Genomic DNA, 27974 nt, shown 5'->3' on the forward strand with positions numbered 1-27974 from the left:
AGTAAAACATCACAGATTAAAGTTTTGTCTCTTAAATATAACGATATATACATACTGTCACTGGAAGAACACACAGAACATAGAACATATTCAACACAGGTATAATAAATACATTTAATTAAACAATAAAAAATGAATAAAATGTAATTGTACTGTATTTTAAGTGTTTGGTTCCCTGGTGGAGGTGGTCGTATCATTTCAGCTCCTTCTCACACAACCAGCCATGTTGTTCTTGACAGGAGGCGTCGACCAAACGCAGAATTGGGTGTTGATCAGCATAGGCGCAGTTCAAACTCTGTGGCCTTGACTGCAGCCAGTTATTGTCCTTACTACCAAAAACACAGCACAACACTTTTTGTTACATCAAACTGAACAATGTTGACATTATTATCCATATATCCATATTTATGCACCAATCAGAGGCAGATCTAGGAGTTGACAAGAGCCAGGGCCCTTTTTTTTTGTTTTGTTTTTATTTTGTTTGGATGGTTTACTTGTGCAGAATTTAATTTTACTGCATTGAATGACTACTGCAAACATTAGTAGTAGTACTGATTTATTTTGGTCCTTATTAACTATTTTCTAAATAGAGTGCACATAGAAATAAAGTAATAAATAAGGCATTAGATGAAAAGAAAAAGACAAAATATTACATTTATTTAATAATGTAACTGACTACTTTACTTTATTTGAATCATACTTACATAAAAATAAAATTAGTGACTTTGAAAAATACTCTAATACTAAAAATCGCTATGAGTGGAAGAACTGTAAACGCCCCCTGATGACATAATAGAAAACTGTTTGATTCATTTTGACAGAGCAGCAACACCAACATTGGGTTGACCAATGATGTAACTTCATCACTCACTCACTGACAAATGCATGTGTAAAGCTAGCCCCAGTCTTGCAATCTAGCCAATAATGGCGCTTTTCCACTATACAGTTCTAGCACTACTCGGCTCAACTAGACTTGACTCGGTGTGGTACCAGGAACAACCTTTTCCCTTACTATAGTACCTACTCAACGCGACACAAACACATAAGCAATAGAGACATGGAGGCGATGGTGTACTTGCTGCTGTATGTGGCTTTATGTCACACACAAAGCAAGAATTTGATTCTTGTGTGGGACCGCTCATGACTCTTCCAGCGACTCTCTGACCAATCAGTGGCCGGCAGTCTGTTGACTTCACATTTTAGTATCGGCTCGGCTCGCTTGGAACCTCGGCAGAGCAGGTACTAAAAAAGTACCAGGTACCAAGTACTATCCCTGATAGAAACGCAAAAAAACCAGAGTCGAGTCGAGTCGAGTCGTGCTAGAACTGTATAGTGGAAAAGTGCCGTAATAGTGTACAACTTGGGAATAATTCGGAAAGCTTTACCGATAGGTATATTGGCGTCCATCCACCCAAGTCCATGGCATGAGAGGACCGTCTTGTTGACGCCTCAACCCAATCCACACCGTAAGTCTGTCCTGAAACCTTCCAAGAAAATCCTGCCGGGAGGGATTTGAGGCTTAGATTTGATCTCGATATGCTTTATCAAAAAGTGGATGATGAAGTTATCTAAGTTCAGTGAAATTATGACAAGTATCAGCACACAAAAACAACCTGCTTGAATGGTGCCTGAGTGGCTTTAGGAAAAATAACAAAAATGAATAAATACCATTTTATCTGCATCATCTAAAATGGCCAAATGAGCTCTCTTTGCCTCACAGTCATCGCTGGCATATTCCCAGTCATTTCTCTCATCGGTAAATTGGTAACAGCTCGACTTGTATTCCAACCAGCCCACAGGACAGCCTCGGAAGTTTTGTACTGCTGATTCAAAAATGGGGAGAACGTAGACACACAGAGACAGGAAAGAGGAGACATGAGAAGAAAGGGCAGGGTAAAATTAAATGAAGAAAAAGGCAAAACAAACAGCTCACTTACCATTGCCATCAAGAACTTCAGGGGACATAAGAGTGCCATTGGTAGAGTCGATGTAGTCGAAGTCTAACTTGTTACAAACCCCAGCTAGAAAAAAAAGAACGATAATACAGTTGTTCCTCTTTGTGGATCACAGCTTAATCTTAGAGACTGTTTTGACAGAGTGAGGGAAAAAAACAAAAAAAGGCTTTCGTAACATTTCCACATTTTCACCATCAGCTTTCACAAAATTTCCTTGGAAGACCGCAGAAATGTTGTTTCTCATTAACAAAAGTGTGAGTCAACAGAGTCTATAAATATTTCCTGTACTTGTGGTGCATTTAGGAGTGTATCAGATAGGGTTTCATTAGCTGTGCAGGTGGTTTTGGTGTATGAAATCTGCGTCTTTACTCAACATTTCTCTTTGCTGCATGATGTGAAAAGTGCGGGCTGATACTCACTTCCTCGGAGATGAAGAACAACATTGAGAGTGAACTGTATGATGCACAGCAGGCCGAAGCTGATTCCAATCACCTTATACATTTTTCCCCCTTATATAGGAAAAAATACAAACACACACACACACACAAATGGTAAATGGACTGCACTTATAAAGCATCTTTTCTAGTCTTTTAGACCACTTTTACACTACATGACACATTTATACACTTCATCAGATGGAGACTAACATTCACAAACAGGGCACAGCCATCGGGAGCAATTTGGGGTTAAGTATATTGCATATGGACACAAAAACACACCCCCCCATCTCCCAACACCCCTCATCATCAAACAATTCTGTGGTCGCCAGCGTCCTCTTCTATGCGGTGGCGTGCTGGGGAGGAAGCACTAAGAAGAGGGATGCTGGGCGACTGGATAGGCTGGTAAAGAAAGCTGGCTCTGTTGTCGGAGCCAAACTGGAGAGCATCACTTTAGTAACGGAGAAAAGGACCCTTAACAAACTGCTCACCATCATGGACAATGAAGGTCATCCACTTCACAACACCTTCATCCAACAGAAGAGCATGATCAGCTGGAGACTACGCTCACTGTCATGCAAAACTGACAGACTGAGTAATTAATTTGTCCCCAGGGCCGTACAACTTTACAATCTGGCAATAAAAGGACCCCCCCACAGCCTGGACTAAATCCACTAAATTTGGACTAAATTCACTAAATTCACTTTAAATTGTATATTGCACTATATTTTTATTTTTATTTTTATTTTTATTTTTATTTTTATTTTTATTTTTATTTTTATTTTTATTTTTATTTTTATTTTTATTTTTATTTTTAATTTTGCACTTTATCACACAGCCTCAGCCTCAGACCTTGCTGTTTTTCTTATTTATTATTTAATATATTGTATTTTGTATTTAATTTTTTAGTATATTGTTCTTTGATGTCTTTGTGTATTAAGCTGCTGGACCCTAAATTTCCCCAAGGGGATCAATAAAGTTTACATCTAACTATCTAAAAACTGAAGGAGCCGTAAATCGAACAGCCGAACTTTCAATTCTTGGTTGACCCGCTCTATCTCCTGAGCCACAGTTACCTTCACACAACCCACACAATGATTTTATTATCTGCTACGACCATAGACTGTATATAAGAAATGGACGTAACATCCGTGACCTCACCCATTGGTTTCTGGACTGGTTTGTAGGGGGGGGGGGGGGGGGGGGGGGAGGGGTATGTATGTGTTCACTATGATTGGGTTTTATTTTTATTTCTCAAATTCCATGTTTTTTTTCATTTTTTTCTGTTAAATGTTTGTTTTATGTAAAGCACATTGAGTTGACACTGTGTATGACATACGCTATATAAATAAAACTGCCTTGCCTTGAAAACGTTTACTGAGGTTAGAAAATCAAGTGAGAAGTTGGTGAATTCTCCATTGACTTGTATAGAGACGGAAGTCCTTTTGACACCAAAACGGTCGCCCCCTGGTGGCCTTTTGATAGAATGCAGTTTTAAATTACTTCCGCGTTGGCATCATTTCAGAGGACCGGAGCTCCCCGCCTGGCTACGACTCAAAGCCGTGCCAATAGAGAAGCTGTCCTGTTGTAAAACTACCATCCAAAAAGTGTGGCAACATTGAATACACGATTACATAAAATGACATGTAATGTCGACATTGATGAAACCTGATTTATAAATAGAAGCTTTCCACAATACAAACAAAGCCCAGAATACACACATTACTAAATAGAAACAGCAGACACAGATTACACGAATCATCGGAAAGAGATTATTCAGTAAAACTAAAACAAGTACTTTCATATGGAAGATGTAGTCATTATAAAAAAATAACACTGTGTAAAATGGATGTTTTTGCTCTGTGTGTGTAGTAGGACTGTATCAAAAAATATAATTATTGTTTTTAAATTTAGGTAGCGATTATAGTTTTTTTTCTTCTGTGACAAATGTGAAATGATTTGTTTGCCAATTGATAATTGCCTGAAGTTATTTATAAGTTGTATTATTGTGTGTCATGTGGGATGGATCATTTTAATATTATGACATGAAAATAAAAATTAATACCATATATACAGCCTCGTCATTAGATACACATGTGTAATCCAATATCAATCCAATACAACAGCTAATATTTTGCCCCCCTCATGTATAACCATCACCCACTATGATCTCAATAATAAACATAAAGTAGATTTATCACCTTTTTGACAATATTAACAAAAACTGAAAATGTATAAACTTCATAAAAGTAGAATTTAAAGCAGAGTTGTTGAATTGGATTGATTGATTGATTGCACAGCTGTTCCTAATAAAGAGGCCATTGAGTGTATATAATATATCAGAGGCCACACCAACACATCACATTAAAAAAATTGAATTTATTTTTACCTGGAAGGCAATTTTCTGTCTTCTCTGCGCTTTGTCTTCCTTCATTCACTCGTGTATTGATGTAGTCTGGCATCTCCGTCCTCGTTTCAGTAGCCATGTTGAACCAACTCTTACAAATAATTGTGCGTTGTCCTGCAAAATTTTCTTTACTTATAGTCACCAGCTGCCTGTGTGTGTGTGGGTGTGTGTGTTTGTGTGTAAATACATCATTCCCCATTCAAGGCAACCAATTTCACAGTTATAGTTGTGTCAACAAACCACAGATGCTCAAATTAAGTAATTTTCTACTGTAATGTGCTAATACCTTCAAGTAAACCTTTTTAAGTCTGGACCAAACATTCAGTGTCTGATGCTCTTTCCTTAGAAAAACCAAAGGGACGTTTTATGTTTCTGGCTTATTGATAATAAGAAATTCAGAAAAGCTTCAAATGGACACTGATGCTAGCTCCAAAGTCAGTGAGCAACATAACTTGTTGATCATTTAGAAATATTAAGAACTGGTGTACCTTATATTTATACTCGTCTCATGTATGTCAATGGAATCGACAAAATATATAATCAACTGTAATACACCACCGTCACTCGCTATGATCTCAATAATAAACATAAAGTACAGTTATCACCTTCCTGTCTTCAGCCCTTAATCCTCGAATGGGAAGAGTCGTCCCCCAATAACAACAGTAACTCAAGGACAAAGAAAGAAATTATTAATATAACACAAAATTGTGTCTATGGAACCATCTTCCAGATTGGGTCCGAGGGGCAGACACCCTCTCTACGTTTAAGAGTAGGCTTAAAACTTTCCTTTTTGGTAAAGCTTATAATTATGGCTCCAGCTCCTAGTTTATGCTGCTATAGGCTTAGACTGCCGGGGGACTCCCATGGTGCACTGAGCTCGTCTATCTATCTATCTATCTATCTATCTATCTATCTATCTATCTATCTATCTATCTATCTATCTATCTATCTATCTATCTATCTATCTATCTATCTATCTATCTATCTATCTATCTATCTATCTATCTATCTATCTATCTATCTATCTATCTATCTATCTATCTATCTATCTATCTATCTATTATTAATGCATGTACTATTAATGCATTCAATAACCTAAACTTCTTCCCAGGAGTTGTCTGTGCTTTTTCGTCTCACAGGTAATCTGGGCCTGTAGACGTCCGGATGACAGATTCCAGTCCCGGACCTACTAGCTTCATTGTTGATTTTCAATGTGCTTCTCTCTCCTCTCTACCCCAACCGGTCGAGGCAGATGTTCTCCCACTTTGAGCCTGGTTCTGCCTGAGGCTTCTTCCTGTTAAAAGGGAGTTTTTACTTGCCATTGTCACCAAGTGCTGCTCATGTGGGAATGTTGGGTCTCTTTAAAATTAATCCTGACGAGTACGGTTTAGACCTGCTCTATGTGTAAAGTGCCTTGAGATTACTTTTGTTGTGATTTGGCGCTATATAAATAAAGATTGATTGATTGATTGATTGATTGCAGTACCCTACATTGTTTAAATGTGTGAACTGCACTCAAAAAATGTAAGGCTCAAAATAAAATGAACTAATTCTAAATCAAACCATCTGTGTAATGTTAACTGTTTATGTGTAGTTGTCTGCAAATAATAACTTTATTATTTATTTTGAAGCTTTGTGAAAGTAGAAACCACAACAGAGAAGTTGTTATAATGCAACGGTGTGTATGAGAAAGTGTCCTAAAAGTGTGATGTGATATGATTTTGGTTGCTAACCTTTCAATCTGAAAAGTAACTTAACCTTTGTGTCGTCCTCCCGGCTCAAATTGACCCCATCTGTTTTGACTGTTCCTTCTTTCCTCCCTTCCTTCTCTCTGTCTTTCCTTCCACTCTTTCCTCCCTTCCTTCTTTCCTTCCTTCCGTCTGTCCTTCCTCCCTCCCTCCTTCTCTCTGTCTTTCCTTCCACTCTTTCCTCCCTTCCTACTTTCCTTCCTCCATCCCCCTTTCTTCCTTCTGTCCTTCCTCCATTCCTTCTTTCCTCTGTCCTTCTTTCCTTCCTTCCTCTTTTCCTTTGTCCCTCCCTCGCTCCCTCCCTCCTTCCTCCCTTCCCTCCTACCTTCCTTCCTTCTTTCCTCTGTCCGTCCTTTCGTCCGTCCTTCTGTCCTTCCCTCTTTCCTTCCTTTCCTTCATCCCTCCCTCCCTCCTCCCTCCTGTCCTTCCTTCTTTCTCCCTTCCTCCCTCCTGTCCTTCCTTCTTTCTCCCTTCCTCCCTCCTTTCCTTCTTTCTTCCTCCCTTCCATCCTCCCTCCCTCCCTTCCTTCCTTGACTCGAGGACAACAGGAGGGTTAAGGAAAATCTGATCTGATTAAAGGCAATATAGTTCAGTAGAATTGATCTTTGAGATGCTAGATAGATAGATAGATAGATAGATAGATAGATAGATAGATAAATAGATAGATAGATAGATAGATAGATAGATAGATAGATAGATAGATAGATAGATAGATAGATAGATAGATAGATAGATAGATAGATAGATAGATAGATAGATAGATAGATAGATAGATAGATAGATAGATAGATAGATAGATAGATAGATGCTTAGATCCTATAACAACTGCTCAAATCATGATGAAGTGAAACATAATGTGCACCTGGATGGAAACATATGCGATGGCTCTTTGGTGAAAACCTCAACACTGGAAAGGAGTGCTAGTGGTCAGAGGGGGGATTGAAACTGCTGCTGTGTTGTGCACAAAACACAACGTATCCCCCACCCACGCAACAGCAACACACTCACACTCATAAAAGACAGACGGCAGTGTGATGATACTTTCAGCTCACCTCTGCCATTTTTAACTCGTGCTGTGGTCCTCGTGTTCATCTTTATTGTGGATCCTGACAGCTTGTATGTGTGTGTGTGTGTGTTGGAGAATGACTTGGATTACTGTGACTACGGTGCTGCTGCTGGTGACTCAGTGTGTGTCGTCTGCCGAGGAAAATGGTTAGTGAACAACTTTTGATATAAGGGATTCTTCACAGGTGGGACAGTATTTGATGATTTTCTTGATACAAGATACTATAATTGTTGGGAGTGAACCTCATAGGGGACACAAGTAATCCCTTAGTCCTAATTACACAGTAGCCCACAGTAGATTATTAAAATATAATTGAAATACAGTACCAGTCAAAAGTTTGGACACACTTTCTCATTGATGTGAATGGGAAAGTGTGTCCAAACTTTTGACTGGTACTGTATGTCTGTATATATACCTATATCTATATCTATGTCAGCTATAAGTGTCAAACTTTGTTATTAAATCGCTAGCTCAAGGAAAACTAACTTGGAGATATGAGTTTATGTAAAAGCCTCTAAGGTAAGATGATAGTTTGATTTACAATTTTTTAGATAGATGGAAAATGTGATATGAGGGTAGAATGAGTATATGATTTTTAATATACAGGGTGTCCATAAAATCTTTATTACAAAAGCAAATGAATAGACAAATCTGTGTAAATGTAATAATTTAATACTCCTCTATATGGGCTCCATTAGTTGCACGAAGCATCAAGATAGCACTCGATTTCTTGCCATGTTGGCTGTAGCAGAGCCGCATCAATGGCATCAGTGATGTTTAGGTTCAGGTCGTTGGTGTCCTGTATATTTGTTCCATACACGATACACAAATGCAACGCGATTAAAAACTTTTGATAACCACTGAGTACATAGAACAAATCTGATTCACATATCTCATCAATCGCTTTTGTAATGATTTTTTTAAAATTGTAAATAGACTTCGTGGACACCGTCTACTTGCTCAAGATTTTTGTCTAATCTCAATTTATGTTTAATCAACTGCATGTTATCCTACTGTATGGTGGTGTGTGTGTGTATATTTTATACTAAATATAAATGCATATTACACTGCATGCATACAGTAAATGCCAGTGCTTTAATAGTAGTTGAACTATGAAGGATGCTCTGTTCAAACATGCAGCTTAGATGTGAACCGCAGGATTTCCTGTCCCAAGCTCTTTCTGCCTCTTGTTTCTATCTGCTGCAGCTGAGACTGTGTCATGGCCTTTATGTTCATCCACAGAGCACAAAATACAGATATTATATTTTATTCATCAGTCAGTGCAGCAGAAAATCTTCCATCACCTCCTCATGATGAGAACAGAAATTGTCCTGCAGGGTTTTTTTGGAGGTTTCAACCAGTTTGTGTTTTTCAAAGGCAGCAGATTTATAGTGTGGCTGAGCTCACAGTAAGAGACACAAAGCTCAATGCCTCAGTCTCACAATAAAGTTGTTCTTCATGTCCTCCACCAAGTTTTTTCTTTCTTCATGTTGTACCAGAAATCCCTGCTTTGCTCCCATTTTTAATCCCATCATTGAGCGCACGCAGAACCAGACCTTTTTTCTTTTTACAAATACAAATCCAAGATGTAAGCAGCGATTTCGATGCTTAGAAAACGGGCCACAGCAATACATATTTTTCAATAGGACAAAAAAACGAAATATTGTAAATGTTTTTAGCCCATCATAAAGCAGAGGATATGTTGTACAATAATTAACTTACATGCCATTACTGATAATTCAGCTATCTCTGTTTTTTGTCAGTCATGAGGAAGAAGTATGCATATAATAAGTAGTGATTAAATATTGATTAGGTGGCATTTATCACCTGATTCAGAATCAATCAGCAGGTATCGAGTAACAGGTCACTTTCTTAATTATCAATACGCATCTTTAAAAAATGTTGAACTATTCCTTTAAATAATTGTAACTACATCTATGAGTTAAGACTTAAAAGAAGTTAAAAAATGCTCACTAATTCCTTTTTTCTTCTTCTTTCCCATTGTTTCCTTTGTGATCCAGACACCATAGAGCTCAAATATCGACAAGCAACCATCACTGCTGCCAGAGGCTCATCAGCCATACTGTCCTGCGTCGCAAAATATGACTTCGATAAGTGTAGTCTGTTGCATGTTGTGTGGCAACAGGTCAATAATAACAACACTGAGTTGATTGACCCCAACAAGTACCTCACCACAGTGAACGAGACGATCTCTCATGGCAACAGGAGAGTCAGACAGGTGGTGACAGAGATTCTCGACCTCACACCGAAAGACAGCGGTCAATTTCAATGCAATGCTGTGTGTGAGAATGAAGAAACAGCCAGGGGACATTTCATCTATATCACGGTCACAGGTACAGTACCTTATTGTATGGGTCCATTTTTATTGTGTCCATGTGGTTTAGTCACATTTAAAGGAGTTAAAATGTGAAAATAAACATATGAATAACTTGCACACATTCTTCTGTTGATATAAAACCAAAAATACTAAATGTACATTTTAATAAACCTGATGCTGCTTTAAAAACAATTTTCTAAGATATTTTTGAATTGCTCATCTTGCCATTGTCACTGACACTTAATATAAGAGAAGACAGGTTTTCCTATGCAGTTCCAAGTGTGTTTGCATCCCAAAGGATTTAAAACACTTATGATGTACTTTGTGATTGTTATAAATTAAACTCATACTTTAGTGGTTTGATTTGGTAGCCATGCAGCTTCAGCTTCTTTCTTCATTGCACCTTCAGGATTTATATATTTCAGTGTTTTTTCCCCTCAATACAAAATTAAGTACTGTGATGGATTCTTTCAGATTCTGAACACTTAAAGGGAAAGCAGCTCTTTCATACTACAGATGCATACTGATGCCTTGTTCTGCTCTTTTGCAGATTGATCATCTGACTGAGTGACTCTGTTTTCAAAGGACTCCAAACTCATCATAAGACAATCCTATTCATCTACTGTTATTTTAGGCAATGGCTTATTCCAATGTAAAGATTTGAGGTCAGTCGGAAAACCGTAATAAATCAACATAATATGCTTTATTCTTTTGCTTTTTGTTTCTTTTGTGATGTTTTGTAATGTGATGTAACTGCTTTAGTGGCTTTTGCGCAACAGTTTGACGGCCTGAGTCTCTGTCGTCATGCTCAGAGACGTTGGCCAAGACGGGTTTTTTCGTTTGTTGCATTCAAATTCCCACAGAAAAATGTATCACAATAAATATATATGTTACAGTACACAGTGAAGAGATTTTATCCAACTCTTTGCCCAAAGTCAAAATAATATCATGCAATTTGGAAATGCAGTTTTCATGGCAGAGAAACATATAGCTGAGCATGGTGCCACTTTACAATTAGACTACTACTATTAGATTTATAAATGGTTGAAAGTGTTAATTAACAGTTTTAAATGAGTTATAACCTAATTTCATACACATCAGTGCAGGGTCACTATTTGGTCTATCAGATCTTTGTCAATCAGCATCTATCTTTATGTTTCTCGCCATCTCATTATGAGCATTAATTTATGAGTTATAGATATTTATAACTGCTAAAAGGGAGCCTTATAGAGTCACATATAAACATGCACCAAGTTAGATATAAGGTTTTTATTTGTCAACTTATTATCAAGTTATTTTACTACATCCTGCTGCATGGTGATATGGTTTACACTTTACAATAAGGCTCCTCTTTGGGAGTTATAAATGTTAATAACTCATTAGTAAATGGTGAACTTTTAGGGTTAAAATGTTTGTAACTCATAAATTAATCCTCATAATTGGATACTAAGAATCATGAAGAGAACCAATGATGCTGCCTGAAGAAGACAAAGTTAAGAATACAGATACATACTGGATCACTATTTGGCAAGTAGCTGATCACTGTTACCAATGAGTTATAATAACAGCTTATTAATGATTTAGAAAGGGTTCACAACCTGATTAACAAGCCAATTATAAACCATTCACAACACCTTTATAAGGGTTGACATTTTTATTGTTAAGTTTACAGCTTGGAGAAAAAACCTCTGTAGCAAAGATTCAACTGAACAAACAAAAGCTTCAGCTACATACTGGTTTGTTTGTGTGGATACAGATCAGAAGCACATTGTGAAAAAGCCACTGCAGCTATGAGGAGCTGATGTGCAGCTCGTTTGTCACACTTTGACCACATGCAATGTTCTGTTAACGCTCCTCTCACTGTAGGGCTGAACGACCCCATAAAAAGCCACAGGAGGGGCCACAGCAGCACAATTGACCTAAACTGCAGTGCAAGTTATTCATAAAAAGTGCAGGCTGAGCCACAAGATCTGATTAAACAACACTTAAAATCAACCAATTGTCAACCAACAGCTGGTCAACAAACCTCCTGCTTTATCATTCTTTATTTAAATGGTTTCATTCTGCATGCATGCATTGATAGCCAATGCAGAAAAAGCTATTTATAACTAAGATAGTGTTGCTCTCTCATAGAATAAACCTGCAGACTTGATTCCACTTTGAACAACTTGCACCTTTTGTTTCTCCATCATACCCGTGGAGGGCTGTGCAAGCCAAAACCACAGGACAGGAAACTGCACCAGTTATAGTGTACTGTTTCGAAATCATGTTTAAAGTAACACATTTAAAGGGGAATAACACAACATTGCTCTTGGTTGTACAACTGTGGGAAAAGTCAAGTCAAGTCAAGTCAAACTTTATTTATAAAGCACATTTAAAAACAACCTCAGTTGAACCAAAGTGCTGTACAGTTGTTAAAATACAATATAATCACACACAAATATAATAATAAATAAAACAGTAAAGGAATAATAAGAGCTCAATTTAAAAGTAAAGAAGAAGTAAAGATAAAAATACAATAAAATAAAATAAGAGCCAAGGATTCTCGCCTAGCTGTGGCTGAGCGCCAAGGAGAAAAGACTTCTGAGTTAGTTTTAACAGCAGAATCCTGTTTGATAAAGATTTTGATGATTGGAAACTGATCTGACCTTAATGGATGTGTCCTGAAATGCAACTATTAGAAGGATTTGCATCAAGTATATCATATTTATTGTCCTCAGAGGATGCATTATGTTCATTTCAGATCAAGTTACTGTAGTAGAGGTCAAAAGTTTCACGTTATTTTTCCTCTAGTGCCACCACAAGACTGACAGAACTTTATTTAGTGATATGAAAGAAGACAAATTCAGAGCAGCAGTGAAGTGAAGACATCAAGAGATAATAAACAGAGCCAACAAATAAGACATCATTTAGAAATCTTATAAATGAAACATCAAAACAGTGAAAAAGGCAATTACAAATGCAAAGTTATATAAAGATATATCGAGGGCACAACATATATTTGTTAAGTTAAACTGCTTTAGAGTTATCATTTGTCTTTGTTTCCTCGTGTGAAGCACTAGGTGGGCATCAGCGGGCGACACGCTCTCTGAACAGGAAGCTGTATATTTAGAGCGTGTCACAAGATGCTCACCACACTGATCTCATTTAACAGCAGCATGTACACTCTGTTGTAACATAGATGTGATACTTTTTCTTTGTATTATTAAAGGTGAAAATTTGCACTCAAGTGTTGTGAAAAAAGTAAATATTTCTTAATTATTCTTTAATCCTTTATAATAACACAGTGACCATAACCTTTGTGATCCTGGTAAAAAAAAAAAAAAAAGTTTGGCTGTTTACAGAAAAATCCGCAATAACTGAAATATACCCTGCAAGTGTTATTCAAATCTGCCACTGGGGGGCGCTACAAATGCAAAAACAATGTGCATAATAATATAATACAAATCACAATATATCAGAATGTATGTGTCCAATCAAACAAAACACATTATTATTTTGAAGGAATGATTGAAAAAGGGGTTAGAGTCACTTGTAACTATATTTATTTTTGTCACTGTTTAGGGTTCAGGATGAAGAAGAGTCTAAAATCCGCAAAATATTCACTTTATCAGCATTTATTACAGAGAAAACCATCAAATGATCACATTTGTAAAACCGAAACAAGCAAATTTTTTGGTATTTGTTCTTAAATGAATGAGTAAAAAGATAAATCAATTATCAAAATGTTTGCTCATTGATTTTTCTGTCCATCACTTGACTGATTAATCATTGCAACACTACTGTTTTTGTTGCAGACCACATGGAAGTCTGATGTTACATATAAACTGCACACTGTAGGCCGTCCTGGTAGCCTGGTGGTTAAAACATAAAACCATAAAAAAACTGCGACATTTCAATTTTTGGCCCCTTGTAAACAGAGTTTGGCAGGTGATCAACTTCTAATCAGAGGACGATGCTTTAAGACTTTTGTGTAGAAATGCTGGAAAAACACAGTAAAATCTGTTGGTGTTTGTGCTTCAAAAGACTAAATGAACTGATTGTGGCAATATTGTAATACGTTTTAATTTCATTCATGATCATTTCAAAGTTTTTCTTGTCCAGTGAATTTTTTCTTCCAATGAATAAAATGTCAGCAGAGTCTGTGAAAAGCTAACAAAGCTACATCAGTAAAACTTCATATCAAAATTTAAGAGGAAGTGTTGAATCCAGCTGATATTTCCTCCAGTTTTTCACAACTGAATTTACAGATAGTCCAGAATCTAATAAGAAAATGCAACCGATATTAGCACTGATATATGGATCCATGAGTGATACAGCATGTTATATTATACAGAGACATATTAAGGCAACAGACATTAATGCAGAAATCAGCACAGTAAATATATCAGACAGATTGATTGTACAAAAAACTGAAGATGTTTGGTTACAGAAGTGAATAATGTGTTATGCCTTCCAAAATAACATGGTTACCGGACTGTGTGGGTGCTGGTTTCTGATTGTCTGTACAGGAAGTTTACGAGAAGCCCCCATGAGTCAGCAGCACTCTCCCTCTCTCTCTCTTTAGGCCTTAATATGGACGATTCTCTGCACTGTAAGTTAACCAAGAGCTCATCTTCACCTTGAAACTGTCACAGTCACTTCAGTATAGCTGCTGAATCACGCTGAGGTTTTATGTTCTGGCTCCTCTTCTCTCTAAATGACCAACTGCACACTCTTCTGGACAACTGGTGTAATGTCATACCAGAAAGAAGAGAAAGGAAGAATTCATATCCAGCAATGTGGAGGCCACCTGTAAGATACTTCCTCTCAAGGAATATAATCATCGCTTAGACTTATAGTTTCTCCAAACATCTGGAGATCTATAAGCATCATCAGGAGCTCTGTGACGGGGCAGGTTTGGTGAATTTGCTCTGCAGGAACACTCTGGGAACACAAAGGCCCTCCTTCTTGTTGACCGTCTCTCTCAGGACGTAATCGTTAGTGACAGACTGGAAACCCGCCTCCTCAAACAGCTCAGCCAGCAACTCTGAACAGACGAAAAGAGCAGAGAGGACATAAAATATGAATGAATCCTCAACACACAAACACACTTAAAATCTGCAACTTCTCAGTGTCCTTTACATGTTGTAATGTCTCTAAAAGCAGTTGTATAATTCACATAATAAATAGATGAAGTGTTGAATAATAAATGGTAACTTCTTTTATGATATATTCTGTGTAATCAGAACAGTTTACTGCTAGTTGTAAACTCACCACTTTTTTGTGATTTGTTTTGGACAATGAGAAATATATTAAATAAAATTCCAAAAAGTGTGACAAACCAGTGAAGATGGCACTGCAAAGTAGTTTAAAAAAAACAACCAAATATATATTTCTAGTGTCTATTTATCCAGAGCTGCAAGGATTAGTGATTAATTGATTCGACGGAAAATTTGTTTCCAACTGTTTTGATAATCGATGAATACTTTTGAGTCATTTTCTGAGAAAAAAAAGCCAAAATTCTCTGGTTCTAGCTTCTTAAATGTGGATATGTTCTGGTTTCTTTAGTCTTTTATGACAGTATATTTAATTCTTTGGGTTGTGGACAAAAGAAGACATGTTAAGATGCATCAACAGTGACTAAATGTTTTGACTGTCTGTCATTTTTTTGTGTGTGTGTGTCTTTTCTATGTATTTGAGACACAGTACAGCATCTATCTCTCTATCCATCCAGTGGTCACAGTGACAGAAACAAACATAAACCAACATTCCTGAAGTCATTTACTGACCTTTAGAGAAGAAGTAGGACCTGGTGCCGTCTTGTCGGACATAGAAGTTCTCCCCCAGTTTGCTGCCGGCTTTAAATCGGAGCATGGCGTGATCGTGCAGGCCGTAGTCCCTGAACAGGACGATGCCACCGGGCTTCAGCACCTTAAAAACACACAAATGTCACATAACGTCATTAAAACAAGGTTATATAAGGGCTACCAAACAACAGACACATACTGTAAGTTTTCCCTTGAGTCTCTGCTCTCACCCTGCTGATGTTCTGCAACGCCAGCTTCATCTTGTCTGGATGGATGGCCGACAGGACGAAGATGAGCATGATGACGTCCACGCTGCTCTCCGGCACATTATCCCTCAGGTCATCTTTGGTTAAATCGCACTGGAAGGCACAGCAGCGCTCGGGGCAGTACAGTGGGTTTTGCTGTAAACAGAAAGACAATATAGTCATTTTATTTCTATCATCAAGTTTTATTTTTATGCTTTATTTCTAAGAATGAGATTTGCTGCCATGTCATATTTTCTGTTTACTTGGAAGCATTAGTTTGATGGCCCAGAGGTTAGAGAGTGAGGCTTGTGACCAGCAGTATTGAGGTTAGCTGGCTTCTGACAAAAGATTATATGTTGTTTGAATATTGGTGAAGCCTTCCTGTAACTTGTGGGAGCCGTCTTATGAAGTGAATACAGTAAAGAGTGAGTGTGAATGTGAAGTTCTGGAGCTAAGTTTACCTACAGAAATAAAAAAAAAGAGAAAAAAGATGATTGACAGGTCATTTGGCAATGGGATATCTTACTTTGACAAATTCAACCGCTCGTGGTGAGAAGTCACAGGCGTAAGCGAAGATGTTGAGGTCGTCCTCCAGCAGAGGGAAGATGCAGTTACCCACTCCGCATCCGGCCTCCAGCAGCACCAACCTCTGAGACTCAAACTGCAAAAACCAGACAGGACAAAGACACAAATATCAGTTTATTATCTAACCCTGCATAAGTCAGAATGATGGATGATGATGAATCCAAATATTCTATTCAAATATTTTACAAATTTCTCTAATGGGAAACTTGTTTTGCACAGTGTGTTTTGAGGATAAAGTTGAGGATTACATCTTTCTTATACACAACTTACATAGCTGGGTATAAACTGGAGATGCAGAGCTGTTTATTGATGGATTATATACATGCCAAAATGATCTGCAGACTCCCAAAAATTGTAAAAGGTCTCACTTGCTCACATGCTCAACCATACTTGTAATTTTGCAGATGCACAAAGTCTGATTAAAAGTGTGTGTTTCTGAATGAAGTTTGGTGAGATGCTGTCCTGAAAGATAAAAAACCCTTTACTTTAAGGTTATTCAACTCACTACTACACTACCAGTAGTGCAGTTTAATGGGAAATAATTAAAAAAAAGTTGCATATGGATGTAATATATTCATCTATTAGTCATATGCTTCATTGTGTAACTTACATGTTTGTTTTCATATGCATCTGCTGAAAGTGGAAAATATCTCTGAGCTCTTTGAAAATCTGATTTTAAGGAGGATACATCTTGTTTTCCAGCTATTAAACTTTTTGACTTAAATATACTGTATTATTAACATAGATGTAGATTAAGTAGTTTTTAATGAGAGAGAATAATTGCTCACCTCTCTGCATGCTTTCAGCTCTTCAAACTCTCTGGTGGTCCAGTGTCTGTCCTTGAAGAAATTGGTGGTGTTTCTTTTATAAAACAAATCCCAGTTTTTCTGAGCTTCTTTCTCCAACTTCATCTGCTTAAAGTCAGACACCAGAGTCTTCTCACTGCCCAGTCTCTGCAGCTCCTCCTGGGATAAAACTCTAGCAGCAGAAACTTCATCTTTCAACTCCACTTCTTGTTCTTCTTCACATGATGTTATTTTATTATTATCAGCAGCTTCTGAGCTTTTATTTTCCAGCAGTGCCATGCTGCTTTTATTTTGATAGGTCACGTTTTGCTTGCCTTCTCGTTTCCGTCAGTAACCGTTAAATTATAGTTTGACAAACTTTACAACTAATCCCGCTACCCAGACGACAAATAAAGCTAAAACTAACTAAATATTTAAAAATGATTTCTCCTTAGCAACACATTAAAAACATTGTGCGTCCATCTTGTCCGTTAGAAAAAACCTTCCGTCAAGTTTTAACACGTTTCTTCAGCGTTTCACGTCAATATTGTGAAGAGAAAACCCATTTATTATTATTACAATTTATGATATAATGACTGAAACTATAGTTCAAGTAATTGTATGTCAAGTTTATTTGTATTTATTTATATGTTTTATATTGTTTGTTTAAAAAAAAAAAAGAGGTAACGGTTGTATTTAACGGTCGGACCACAAACGGAAAAGCGGAGCCTCGTTAGTGACGTCACGGCGGATGTTATGCTAAAGAGTTAGCCGCTGTGCTAACTTTAGTCTTATACAGACTCAGTTTAGTTTCTTTTCTAAACTCCCTGATAGAAAAACGGAGACTATGAACGGGAGCACGAATCCGCTGCTGGTCAAAGAGGAGCATGTTTTTGAAGCTCGGAGAAAGCTTTGAGAACAGGCAAAATTCTCCCTTTCTCCCTTAGCAACACATTAAAAACATTTGACGTCCATCTTGTCCGTTAAAAAAAACCTTCCGTTAAGTTTCAACACATTTTTTCAGCGTTTCACGTCAATATTGTGAAGGAAAAACCCCTTTATTATTATTAAAACTTATATAGTGAATGAAACTATAGTTCAAGTAATTTTATGTCGAATTTATAAAAAATGTTTAATGTATGTTTTATATTGTTTGTTTTTAAGAGAGGTAACGGTTATATTTAACGGTTGGACCCTAAACGGAAAGTGACGTCGCGGCGGATGTTTTGCTAAACGGTTAGCCGCTGTGCTAACTTAGTCTTATATAGTTTGACTTCTTACTCTAAAACAATCTCCGTGAATACCTCAAATAAATTAAAACATATTACATGTACATGTTGGGGGTTTTAACCTGTTAAACACCGGAGACTATGAACGGGAGCACGAATCCGCTGCTGGACAAAGAGGAGCATGTTTTGAAGCTCGGAGAAAGCTTTGAGAAGAGGCCAAAATCTTCCTTTCACACCATCAGATGTGAGTGTTTAAAAACAGCAGCGATGTTACCATAGCTACCGTAGTTACCTTAGTTACCGTGACTCAGCGGTGTCAAACTCATCTTCATTCAAGGGCCACAAACAGCCCGGTTTGGTCTGATGTGGGTCAGACCAGTAAATAGTTGGAAGGAAGGAAAAGAAGGAAGGAAGGGAAGGAAGGAAAGAAATAAAAAAAGATAAAGAAAGAATGAAAGACAGATAGGTAGGAAGGAAGGAAGGAAAATAAGTAAGAGAAGACAAGAAGGAAAGATGGGCTGGTAGGAAAGAAGGACAAATGGAAGGAAGGAAAGAAATAAAAGAAAGAAAGAAAGGACAGAAGGAAGATAAGAATGAAAGACAGATGGTAGGAAGGAAAGAAAGAAGGACAAATGGAAGAGAAGGAAGGAAGAGAAGAAAGAAGGAAGAGAAAGAATGAAAGACAGATGGTAGGAAGGAAGGAAAGAATGACACAAGGAAGAGAAGACAGGAAGGAAAGATGGAAGGAAGGAAGGACATTTAATTTAAGAATGATTTGACAGGGACAGTAACACATCAATCAGCATTTTAGTTCACACAACAATGTAAATATGTCAGAGTTAGTCCAGTGGTTAGTTTTCATCTGTAGTTCCCAAGCAGGTCAACAACTCAGCCAAGCACAATAAAAAGAGAAGAGAAAAAATTAAAATAAATAATATTAGAATAAACATTACAGGATGAACTATAAATAACACAACATTAATACAAACGGTGAATAAATGCTTTGGCAGGCATCATTGTATAGCCTGAGATTATCCAGGCTAAGAGCTGAGGTTTTAGTGTGTGTCCAGCTATTTTTATGACATCTGCTTTTTGTATCTTCCTCACGACTTCTATCTACCTGATGTCTTTGTTTTACAGATGACTTCAAACCAGCATCTATTGACACGAGCTGTGAGGGAGAGCTGCAAGTTGGCAAAGGAGATGAAGTGACCATAACGTTACCTCACATTCCAGTAAGACGTCAGAGCTCTTTTCTTCACGTGGTTGCAATCAATTTTTATTTATATAGCACCAAATCACAACAAAAGTAATCTCAAGGCACTTTACACTTAGAGCAGGTCTAGACTGAACTCTTTAATTTAATTTAAGAGAGAGAGAGAGAGAGAGAGAGAGAGAGAGAGAGAGAGAGAGAGAGAGAGAGAGACGCCACCTTTTAACTCTATTACTGCTGAGAAGTCTTGCAAACTACTGTATGTTGCCACAAAATCCATCTCAAACAATGATTATGTGAATTTCAATCAATCGGACATTATTTGTATAACACTTTTCAGACATTATAATGTAACACAAAGTGCTTTACATAGTAAACAAACAGAAAAAAAAGAAAAAAACAACAACAAAAGAAGAAGAAATAAATTATGACTCAATAAAGGAAGTGTGGAAACGCTGTCAAAAAAATGACAGTCGTACATGTCGTAAAATGAGAAATGTGAGGATGGGTAATAAAGGAAAACAAAGATAAGAAGAAAATAAAATAATGATAAAACCACTAAAGAGAAAATGTGATGAAGCAAAACCAGACAGAAAAGTGGGTTATGAAGAGGAAAACAATCAGGAAGTAATAGAAATAAACAAAATAAAATAAAATGTATGTTTTTGTGAATTAAACAGTGCTGTTTGGCATCAATCTTCATGTGGATGATTTTTTTTTTAACCCATCCTTGCTTTCAACTACATTAACATTAAAAAATAAATAAAATAAAGATGCTTAAATGTTGATCTTGATGGCTTTTCTATTACAAAAAATATAAAATTGTCTGCAGGTTGATGTTTTTTAGAAAACTGTAATATTTTTTACATTTCTCCTTCAGTTCCCCTAACATTGTTGATGGTCTGAGTTCAGACTTTGAAGAACATGCATGTTTAAAAAGATCTCAGATTAATTTATTCCTCAAATCTCAAAGACTTTTTCCGAGAAGACGTTTTTTGAAACAACTTAAACAGACTCGCTGACATTTAATAGAGATTCAGAATCAACTTTATTGTCACAGGCATATGTCAACACATACAATAACTGTGACAGTTGCCCACAATACACAATAGTAAGAACAAATGTACAGTAAGAAACTCATACAGAGAAATAAACAAAGGCAAAAAAATCTAAACAAACATTAGCAGACAAACACAAGTTTACAGGCAGGAGGTGAGGAAATAGTAGAGCTGAGGCAACTGATTTAATAATACCCTGCAATAAAAACAAAACAAACACACAAACCTGCAGCTGAGTGTCAAGATGACGTCTGGCTCATTTATCATTAATAAACCTTTCAGTTTGTTCTGTAACAGCTAGTAACATAAACACAGACCTACAATGAAAAGCCTGGAAACTTATTTAGACTGTTTTTATCCCTCCAGGGCTCCACGCCTCCCATGACGGTCTTCAAAGGAAACAAGCGGCCGTACCAGAAGGACTGTGTGCTCATCATTAACCACGACACCGGGGAGTTCGTACTGGAGAAGCTGAGCAGCAGCATCCAGGTCAAGAAAACCAGGTGAGAGAGTCACAAAGTCTGAGAAACTCTCACCAATAAAAACATTAGTGAGAGGTGTGATGAAGGTCTGATCTGGACTCTGAGCTTCTTTTTAGATAAAAATTCACATAAAACCAGCTTTTAACTTGCAGGTTTGTCATAAAATAATTTTCTTATAGCAGCAGTCAACACAGCTAATCATACATGTAGGAAATATTTTTTGTCATTTCTCACATGCAAAAACATATTTCTGATCTCAAGCCAAAGAAAACTTAAATTTACAACCATTACAGGATTCCTGCTGATACTTAAAAAGTCTTATATTCTTATATTCAGAATTAAAGTTCATAAAAAGTCTTCAACAGTCTGTTTTTAATGATGGTAGGTCTTGTGGCCTCAAACTGCTTCTCTTTGGCTCCACCTTGTGGATGTTGATCATTACTACACCACATTCAACAGATGGATCCAAAACATTGTCCAAAAAGTACATTTATTTTGGTAGAAACATAATTATGTGAGTTGAAATTCAACATTTAACATCTGAAATGAAAAGATTTTCCAGCATTTGCACCTTTATTTTCTTGATATTTTTATTCCAGTATTTTACATTCTGATCATATCGTCATCAGTTTATTTCACTGATAACTTTTGTACCTGCTTGTGAAATGTGTCTGCCATCATTTCTGTGTAGAAAGATCAGTATACATTCTAAAAAAGGAGTAAAATCAGCCTCTATATTTGTGTTTTAGGGCGGAGGGCAGCAGTAAGATCCAGGCTCGGATCGAGCAGCAGTCGGTCCGGTCCAGCCAGCCCACCTCTCAGTTCCGGGCCCCCACAAAGCCCGGGGTCGGGGTCAAGACCTCCCCATCTCCTTCCAAGGATAATCCTTCTCCTGAGCCGCAGCTCGATGACATCAAGAGAGGTGAGGCGGAAAACATAGAATATTGTGTTTTAATTACATTTGTGTTCATGTTTCACAAATATTTGGACAAATAATAGAACGTTAAGATAAAACTTGTGTCTGTGGAGTTAATGTGAACCTCTGCTGTCTGACAGAGCTTCGAGCAGAGGTGGATGTGATCGAGCAGATGAGCAGCAGCGGCAGCAGCAGCTCCTCCGACTCAGCCAGCGCCTCGGGGAGCGGCGACGACAGCAGCAGCAGCGACGGGGAGCACGACGCCCCCCGACCGCTCAGCCAGCCGCTCAGCCAGCCGCTCAGCCAACCTCTCAGCCAACCGCTCAGCCAACCCTCCCCCAACCGCCACTCCATGGCCAACGGGGGAGCCGACCGGCAGCAGGGCAGCAACCAGCTCATGAACACACTCCGTAAGTGGCTCGTGGTTAGACTTTATTTCTCTGCTGCTGTTAGAGAGAGGGAGAGAAAGAAACAGAAAAGGCAATAATCCTCTTTAGCTTTGAGCTTTGACCGTGACACTCTGTAGACCTGCAGCTCCTCCAGCGACAAACTGACCTCCAGCGGCAAGGACAGAAACCTTAAGCAGAACCGGGCTCTAGGTGGACAAATATAGCAATAATCACCATTTAAAGTTCTTCCCTACACTTTACACACTGAGCTATTTCTGTGTTTTGAGTGTGTAAATAGCTCCAGGTCTGTCTGTGAGGCGGGGAGGAACTGAACTTTAGCTCAGTAGTCAGCAGAGTCGTATATGATCGGAGAGACTTGAGACACAATGTGAGGATCTCCTTTGCAAGATATTTTATTGATGAACACTGATTTTACACTTTAATATCCTAAGTTAAAGAAAGGAACCTCTGTACACTGTCTTGCTCACTGTTGTTTTATGAAGCTGCTGCAATGTTAGATGAAGGAAACGTATGACCACCTGAAGGTTGAATAGACCGAAACGTTGCAGCAACTTTATTATCTTCAAATTAAAACTGTAATAAAAAAAAACCAACAGGATACTTACACCTATTTCCACCTTTATTCGGATACAAATACAAACACCAGACTCTCTACATGTCCTTAATACACACAGTTTTCCTGGCATTGAGGCATTATAACCAGCATTTTAGGTACATTCACTTAGTTTTATCTTCAAATAAAGCTGTACAATTGTTTGCTTGTCTACAAACAGTCTGATTATTTGACTGTTTGTTAGTTGCCTCATTGGATCTTTTGTTTGTGTGTCTCTAGATCACTGCAATTACGATGTAATGCTATCACAGCCGATGTAAACGACTTGCAGAGCTGTGAAAGTAAAACCCGAACTGTGAATAAAACCCGAAAGTAAAACCCGAAACCCGAAACCCGAAAACTAGACACGTCACAATATAGAACATGTAGGAAAAGCTCATAACATCAGATTAAATGTTTTATATGTGTCAAACAAAAGCTTCAATTAATTTTAGTCTTAAGATGCTGTTAATCATTATATTTTAGATATAGATAATCATCATTATTACATGACTCCACTATAAATAAACATTAATACTGAATTATCATCGCTTCCTCTCGTGCACACAAACCTGTCAGTGTATCACCTCTTCTATAAACTTTGTTCTAACATGTTTTTCTTTTCTTCTCTTCTGACGTTCACAGGAAACGATCTTCAGCTCAGCGAGTCGGGCAGCGACAGCGACGATGACTGAACTCCCTGCTGGTCAGTCTCTCTCTCCTTCCACACTCCTCCTCCTCCTCCTCCTCCTCTTCCTCCCTTCTGCCTGGTTCACTTGTTCCTTTGCTGTGACCGCTGACCCAGCTGTATATTCTCGGTTTGACTGTAATTTTCTTCTTTTTTTCTTTCCATTTTTGTTATTTTTTAGTATATCCTTTAAAGCTGGCCAGCCTGGAACTTTTAAGAGTGTATTTTTTATTAGATGTATATTTTGTTTTTGTATAGCATAAACTTTAGAAGAGAGAAAACTTTTACTTGAGAGGTATGGAAGATTATATATTAGAGTGCACATACATATTTTCTGTACTTTAGAGCAGCTAGTTTTATCTACTCGTATCGTGTCTCGTCTTTTAAGGAGAGGAGGAAGAAGAAGTGGAAGAGATAGTTTCACCCTCTCCTTTTGTCTCTTCATCTATCAGAAATAGAGAGATAAGCCTCTCCTTATCGTCATGTTTTTATCAGTTTGCTGAGAATAGAAAAAAAAGTACAGAATTGCTCAGATATTCTGCAACACATCACATAAAAAACTATTTCCTCCATTAGTTTATCTAGTTTGTGTTGAGATTACGATGCTCTGCGTCCTCCTAATCTCAACTCTAGTTTCTTAGTGTTGGTTTTAATGAGAAATGCATTTTAATAAACGTCATGCTGAAGCTAAAGCTTATGTCACATGACTTTCATTAAGAGATAAAGCAAGTGTTATTCTATATTTTTTCTTTATTGTCAACAAATCTCCCATGAGAAGATCAAAACCAACAACGTGTTAGTCCGCCTCTTAATACTACACTTCCTACTGCAGTCACCAACCGTGCTCCTGCAGAGCTACTGCCCTGTATGTTTTAGGTATCTCTGCACTCTAACACACCTGATTCTAATTATTAACCTGTTATCAAGCAGCTGAAGCTTGTCGAGGGCTTGATAACGAGTTAATGATTATAATCAGATAAGTTAGAGTGCAGAGATACCTAAAACATGCAGGGCAGTAGCAGGTTGGTGACCACTGTTCTACATTATTTGTATCTCTCAGCCACATGTCCACTGTCCAGCTGCTCAATTTAGATTTTAAGCAAATGTTACAGATACAGGAGGAAGTAGTGCATTTGTCAGGGACTATTTCCAGCGGCGGATATATCCACATTTGGTGCTCTAGTGAGTATTTCTATAGTACTGTAGTGTATTTCTGGCAGCAGGACGGTGTATGTGTGTGTGATTGAGTGAAAATAAACGGATAAATTGATGCATTTTTAATAGGTTTTGGGCAAAAACAGAGCTCTTCGGAGGAATAATATATATCAGACACACAGTACTTGATACTAGATCAATTCATTGTTGGTTTTGTTGACAATTAGAGAAATATAATTTAACTAGTTTTTTCACGGCAATCTAATTACATTACAATTGAGCTAAATTAACTTTCTGGTTGCTGCTCTACAGTTTTAACTTTTTAGGTTTTGGAAGTATGAAGTTTGAGTTCAAGACTGCTGTTTAACTTTATAGGAAATTTGAAGTTAAGATTTTGGCATTTTGGGTCATGTTTAATGTTTATCTACAATTTATTAAAGCCAGTTTGCAGATGTTTAAAGCTTAGTGATTGTTCACCACTAGGGGGCAAAAAATAACACACTCACATAAAACATGGACATATGTTATATCCAGTATTCACTTTTCTTCTAGTTCTGATTCAGTATCCACTAACTCCTTTTAGAAAAATATCAGTGCTACGTCTTCACCAGCTAAAGCTAATATATCTGTCATGTGATGCTGAACAGAGGACGCTCCTCTTTAAAAGGCAGAAAATCCCTAAAAAAAATGTTGATTTTTCTTTTTTTTTTGCAAGCTTATTGGTTGTTACAGCCAGTGTTACTACATTAAACCCACAGGCAGCTGTTTGAGTGTAATTTGATGATTATAAATGCATTTTTCTCAGCATTTATTTGTAGGGATCTCCTCTTTACTTACAGTTTGACGGTCAGGTGAAGTGCTTTAGCTGCCATTACTCATCATTTAGCTCACATGATAATATGTGATTCACAGTATGACCAGTTTCAGTATCAAAGCGTGTGGAAGAGAATTAGAGTTGATATGAAACATTTAGTTAATAACTGGTGAGTGAATTAGTTCAGGGTGTAGACATTAATATGAAAAACACATAAAATCCAAAATATGCAGCATCGAGTGTGATAAAAAAACCAACAACCCCCTTTTCCTCCAAAGAGCTTTAGTTCAAAATGACCACTACGTGTTTCGTGTTTGTCGTGTGTCGCTCGTTTAAAAAACCCCAGAGAAAATCGTATTTTTGCTCCAGATGTTTCATATAAAAGCTGCACCGTCGTACAGTACCATCTCATGCCTTACAGCGGCTCCGTCTGTTTTAATGAACAGTGAATGTCTCATTTTTTTGGGTGAAAAAAATGCCAAAGACTCGACCTCTCGCGGCTCATCGTGTGCAGAGAGCGGACAAGTTCACAGCGCGTTTAATGTTGGTGTTGTGGATTTGAGTCGTGATGTCAGTGATTGTTTCCTTTATGATCTGCTGGTGTTAATTGAATATGATTTGGTGCTGATCGTACAGAACTGTGTGTGTGTGTGTGTATCGTTATTAGTGAAACACAACAGCCTAAAAACACACAATGAAGGAGTTTCATTACAAAATGACTAAACTGACAGTTCAGAGCTTTTTCTGAGAAGATGTTCCACTCTGAAAAAACTCCTGATTAATGATCTTTTTTTGACTGATATTGAATGTTTAGTTTAGTTTTTTTATGAGGAAGGAGAAATTGTTCATCATTGTTGTTAAATAAAGTCAGTATAACTCTGCAGGACATTACTGTAGGTTGCATTTCTCAGTGTACAAATAGTTGAAATTCATCCCACTTATAATAGTTGCAACAGGAGACAACAAGCAACAAATCTGACTGCAATTTAAGCAAAATTGCGAGTCTCCAAAATCCAAACTTCCTGAGGTTTGAGAGCTGAGTGGTGAATTATTAGAAGCAGCAGAGGAGGAGGGACGCTGTTCGGCTGCAGCGAAATTGCTCAATGACATTAAAATATTTGATGAAACATGATCTAATTAACAACTTTATGGACTGTCTTCATTAGTCCGCTGGTAAAGCTAGCCACGTATGTTATCAGTTGTTTTCCTATCTTTATTCTAGAGCATGCTATATCAATTTGAAAGCATGATTCATTGATTTTCACCTTCAGATTTTTCCCTCAAATCCCTAACCCTCGCACTCAGGTAGTCTCTGCTTGCATTTACATTTGAAGCAACTTCAGCGTGAGAAGGAGATCTGGACCTTGAATGCAGGAAATCTTTGCAAGCAACAATATATCTGAGTGCAAGTGTTCCAGTTTGAGCAGAAACAGAGCAAATATAAGTGCAAGCAGAGGCTATTACAGTGCGAGGGCAGAGTTTTGAGAGACAATATTACAAAATCTGAAGGTGAAATCATTAAATCATGCTCTCAAATTGATATACCAACAAAAGAAAAACTCACTCAAGCATAGTCTGAACTCTGACACACAGTCCTGAGAAGATATTTTGTGTATTATTAGGACTTCAAGAAACTCAGTAAAAAAAAGACCATGTCCAAAATCATTCCTTACTTACTGAGTATTATGGTGCATTATATAAACACTACATAACTTTCCTCTCAGCAGACGCACAGGTGCAATTAAAAACATTAACAATGTCTGAATCCCATTTTAGTTTTCCCAGGTTCCAGACCTCGGCATGGTGCACGATGGCTCACTGGACATTGTTAATATTATCGCTTCTACATGTTTGTTCTTCAAGCTAAGACCAATCAAAATGTCTTCAGTGAAAAAGAAAAGTCTTCCTCGCTCTCCTGTTGCGGCTTTAAAAGTGGGAGAAACAGCAATTATTGGTACATTTAGGACCTTGAAACAAAGTATAAACATTCAAAAAATATCAGTCTCTACAAATCTGTAACAGTCTTTGAACGTCTATCTGCAAGAACATTAAATTCAGTATT

At 37.5% G+C, this 27974-nt stretch overlaps 2 protein-coding genes and 1 long non-coding RNA gene across 3 annotated transcripts; 1 reads left to right on the forward strand and 2 right to left on the reverse strand.

Moving 5' to 3' along the window:
• Positions 1–1474: 1474 nt before the first annotated feature.
• On the reverse strand, positions 1475–1999 carry LOC133983239 (uncharacterized). The gene is made up of 3 exons (XR_009925370.1): positions 1938–1999; positions 1669–1823; positions 1475–1498 (listed from the first exon to the last, which is right to left on the reverse strand). It is a non-coding gene; the product is annotated as an uncharacterized LOC133983239 (long non-coding RNA).
• Positions 2000–13692: 11693 nt separating this feature from the next.
• Positions 13693–17896, reverse strand: mettl6 (methyltransferase 6, methylcytidine). The gene is made up of 5 exons (XM_062422704.1): positions 17359–17896; positions 16512–16646; positions 15971–16141; positions 15723–15864; positions 13693–14980 (listed from the first exon to the last, which is right to left on the reverse strand). The coding sequence occupies exons 1-5, from the start codon at positions 17653–17655 to the stop codon at positions 14826–14828; spliced, it is 900 nt and encodes a 299-aa protein (XP_062278688.1). The 5' UTR covers positions 17656–17896; the 3' UTR covers positions 13693–14825.
• A 676-nt stretch (positions 17897–18572) lies between these two features.
• On the forward strand, positions 18573–24737 carry eaf1 (ELL associated factor 1). The gene is made up of 6 exons (XM_062422616.1): positions 18573–18828; positions 19725–19819; positions 21222–21358; positions 22087–22259; positions 22394–22663; positions 23901–24737. Exons 1-6 carry the CDS (start codon positions 18726–18728, stop codon positions 23948–23950), a joined length of 828 nt encoding a protein of 275 aa, XP_062278600.1. The 5' UTR covers positions 18573–18725; the 3' UTR covers positions 23951–24737.
• The last annotated feature ends 3237 nt before the right edge of the window (positions 24738–27974 follow it).

Source organism: Scomber scombrus, chromosome 7 (assembly GCF_963691925.1).
Source record: "Scomber scombrus chromosome 7, fScoSco1.1, whole genome shotgun sequence".
NCBI classification, from domain to species: domain Eukaryota; kingdom Metazoa; phylum Chordata; class Actinopteri; order Scombriformes; family Scombridae; genus Scomber; species Scomber scombrus.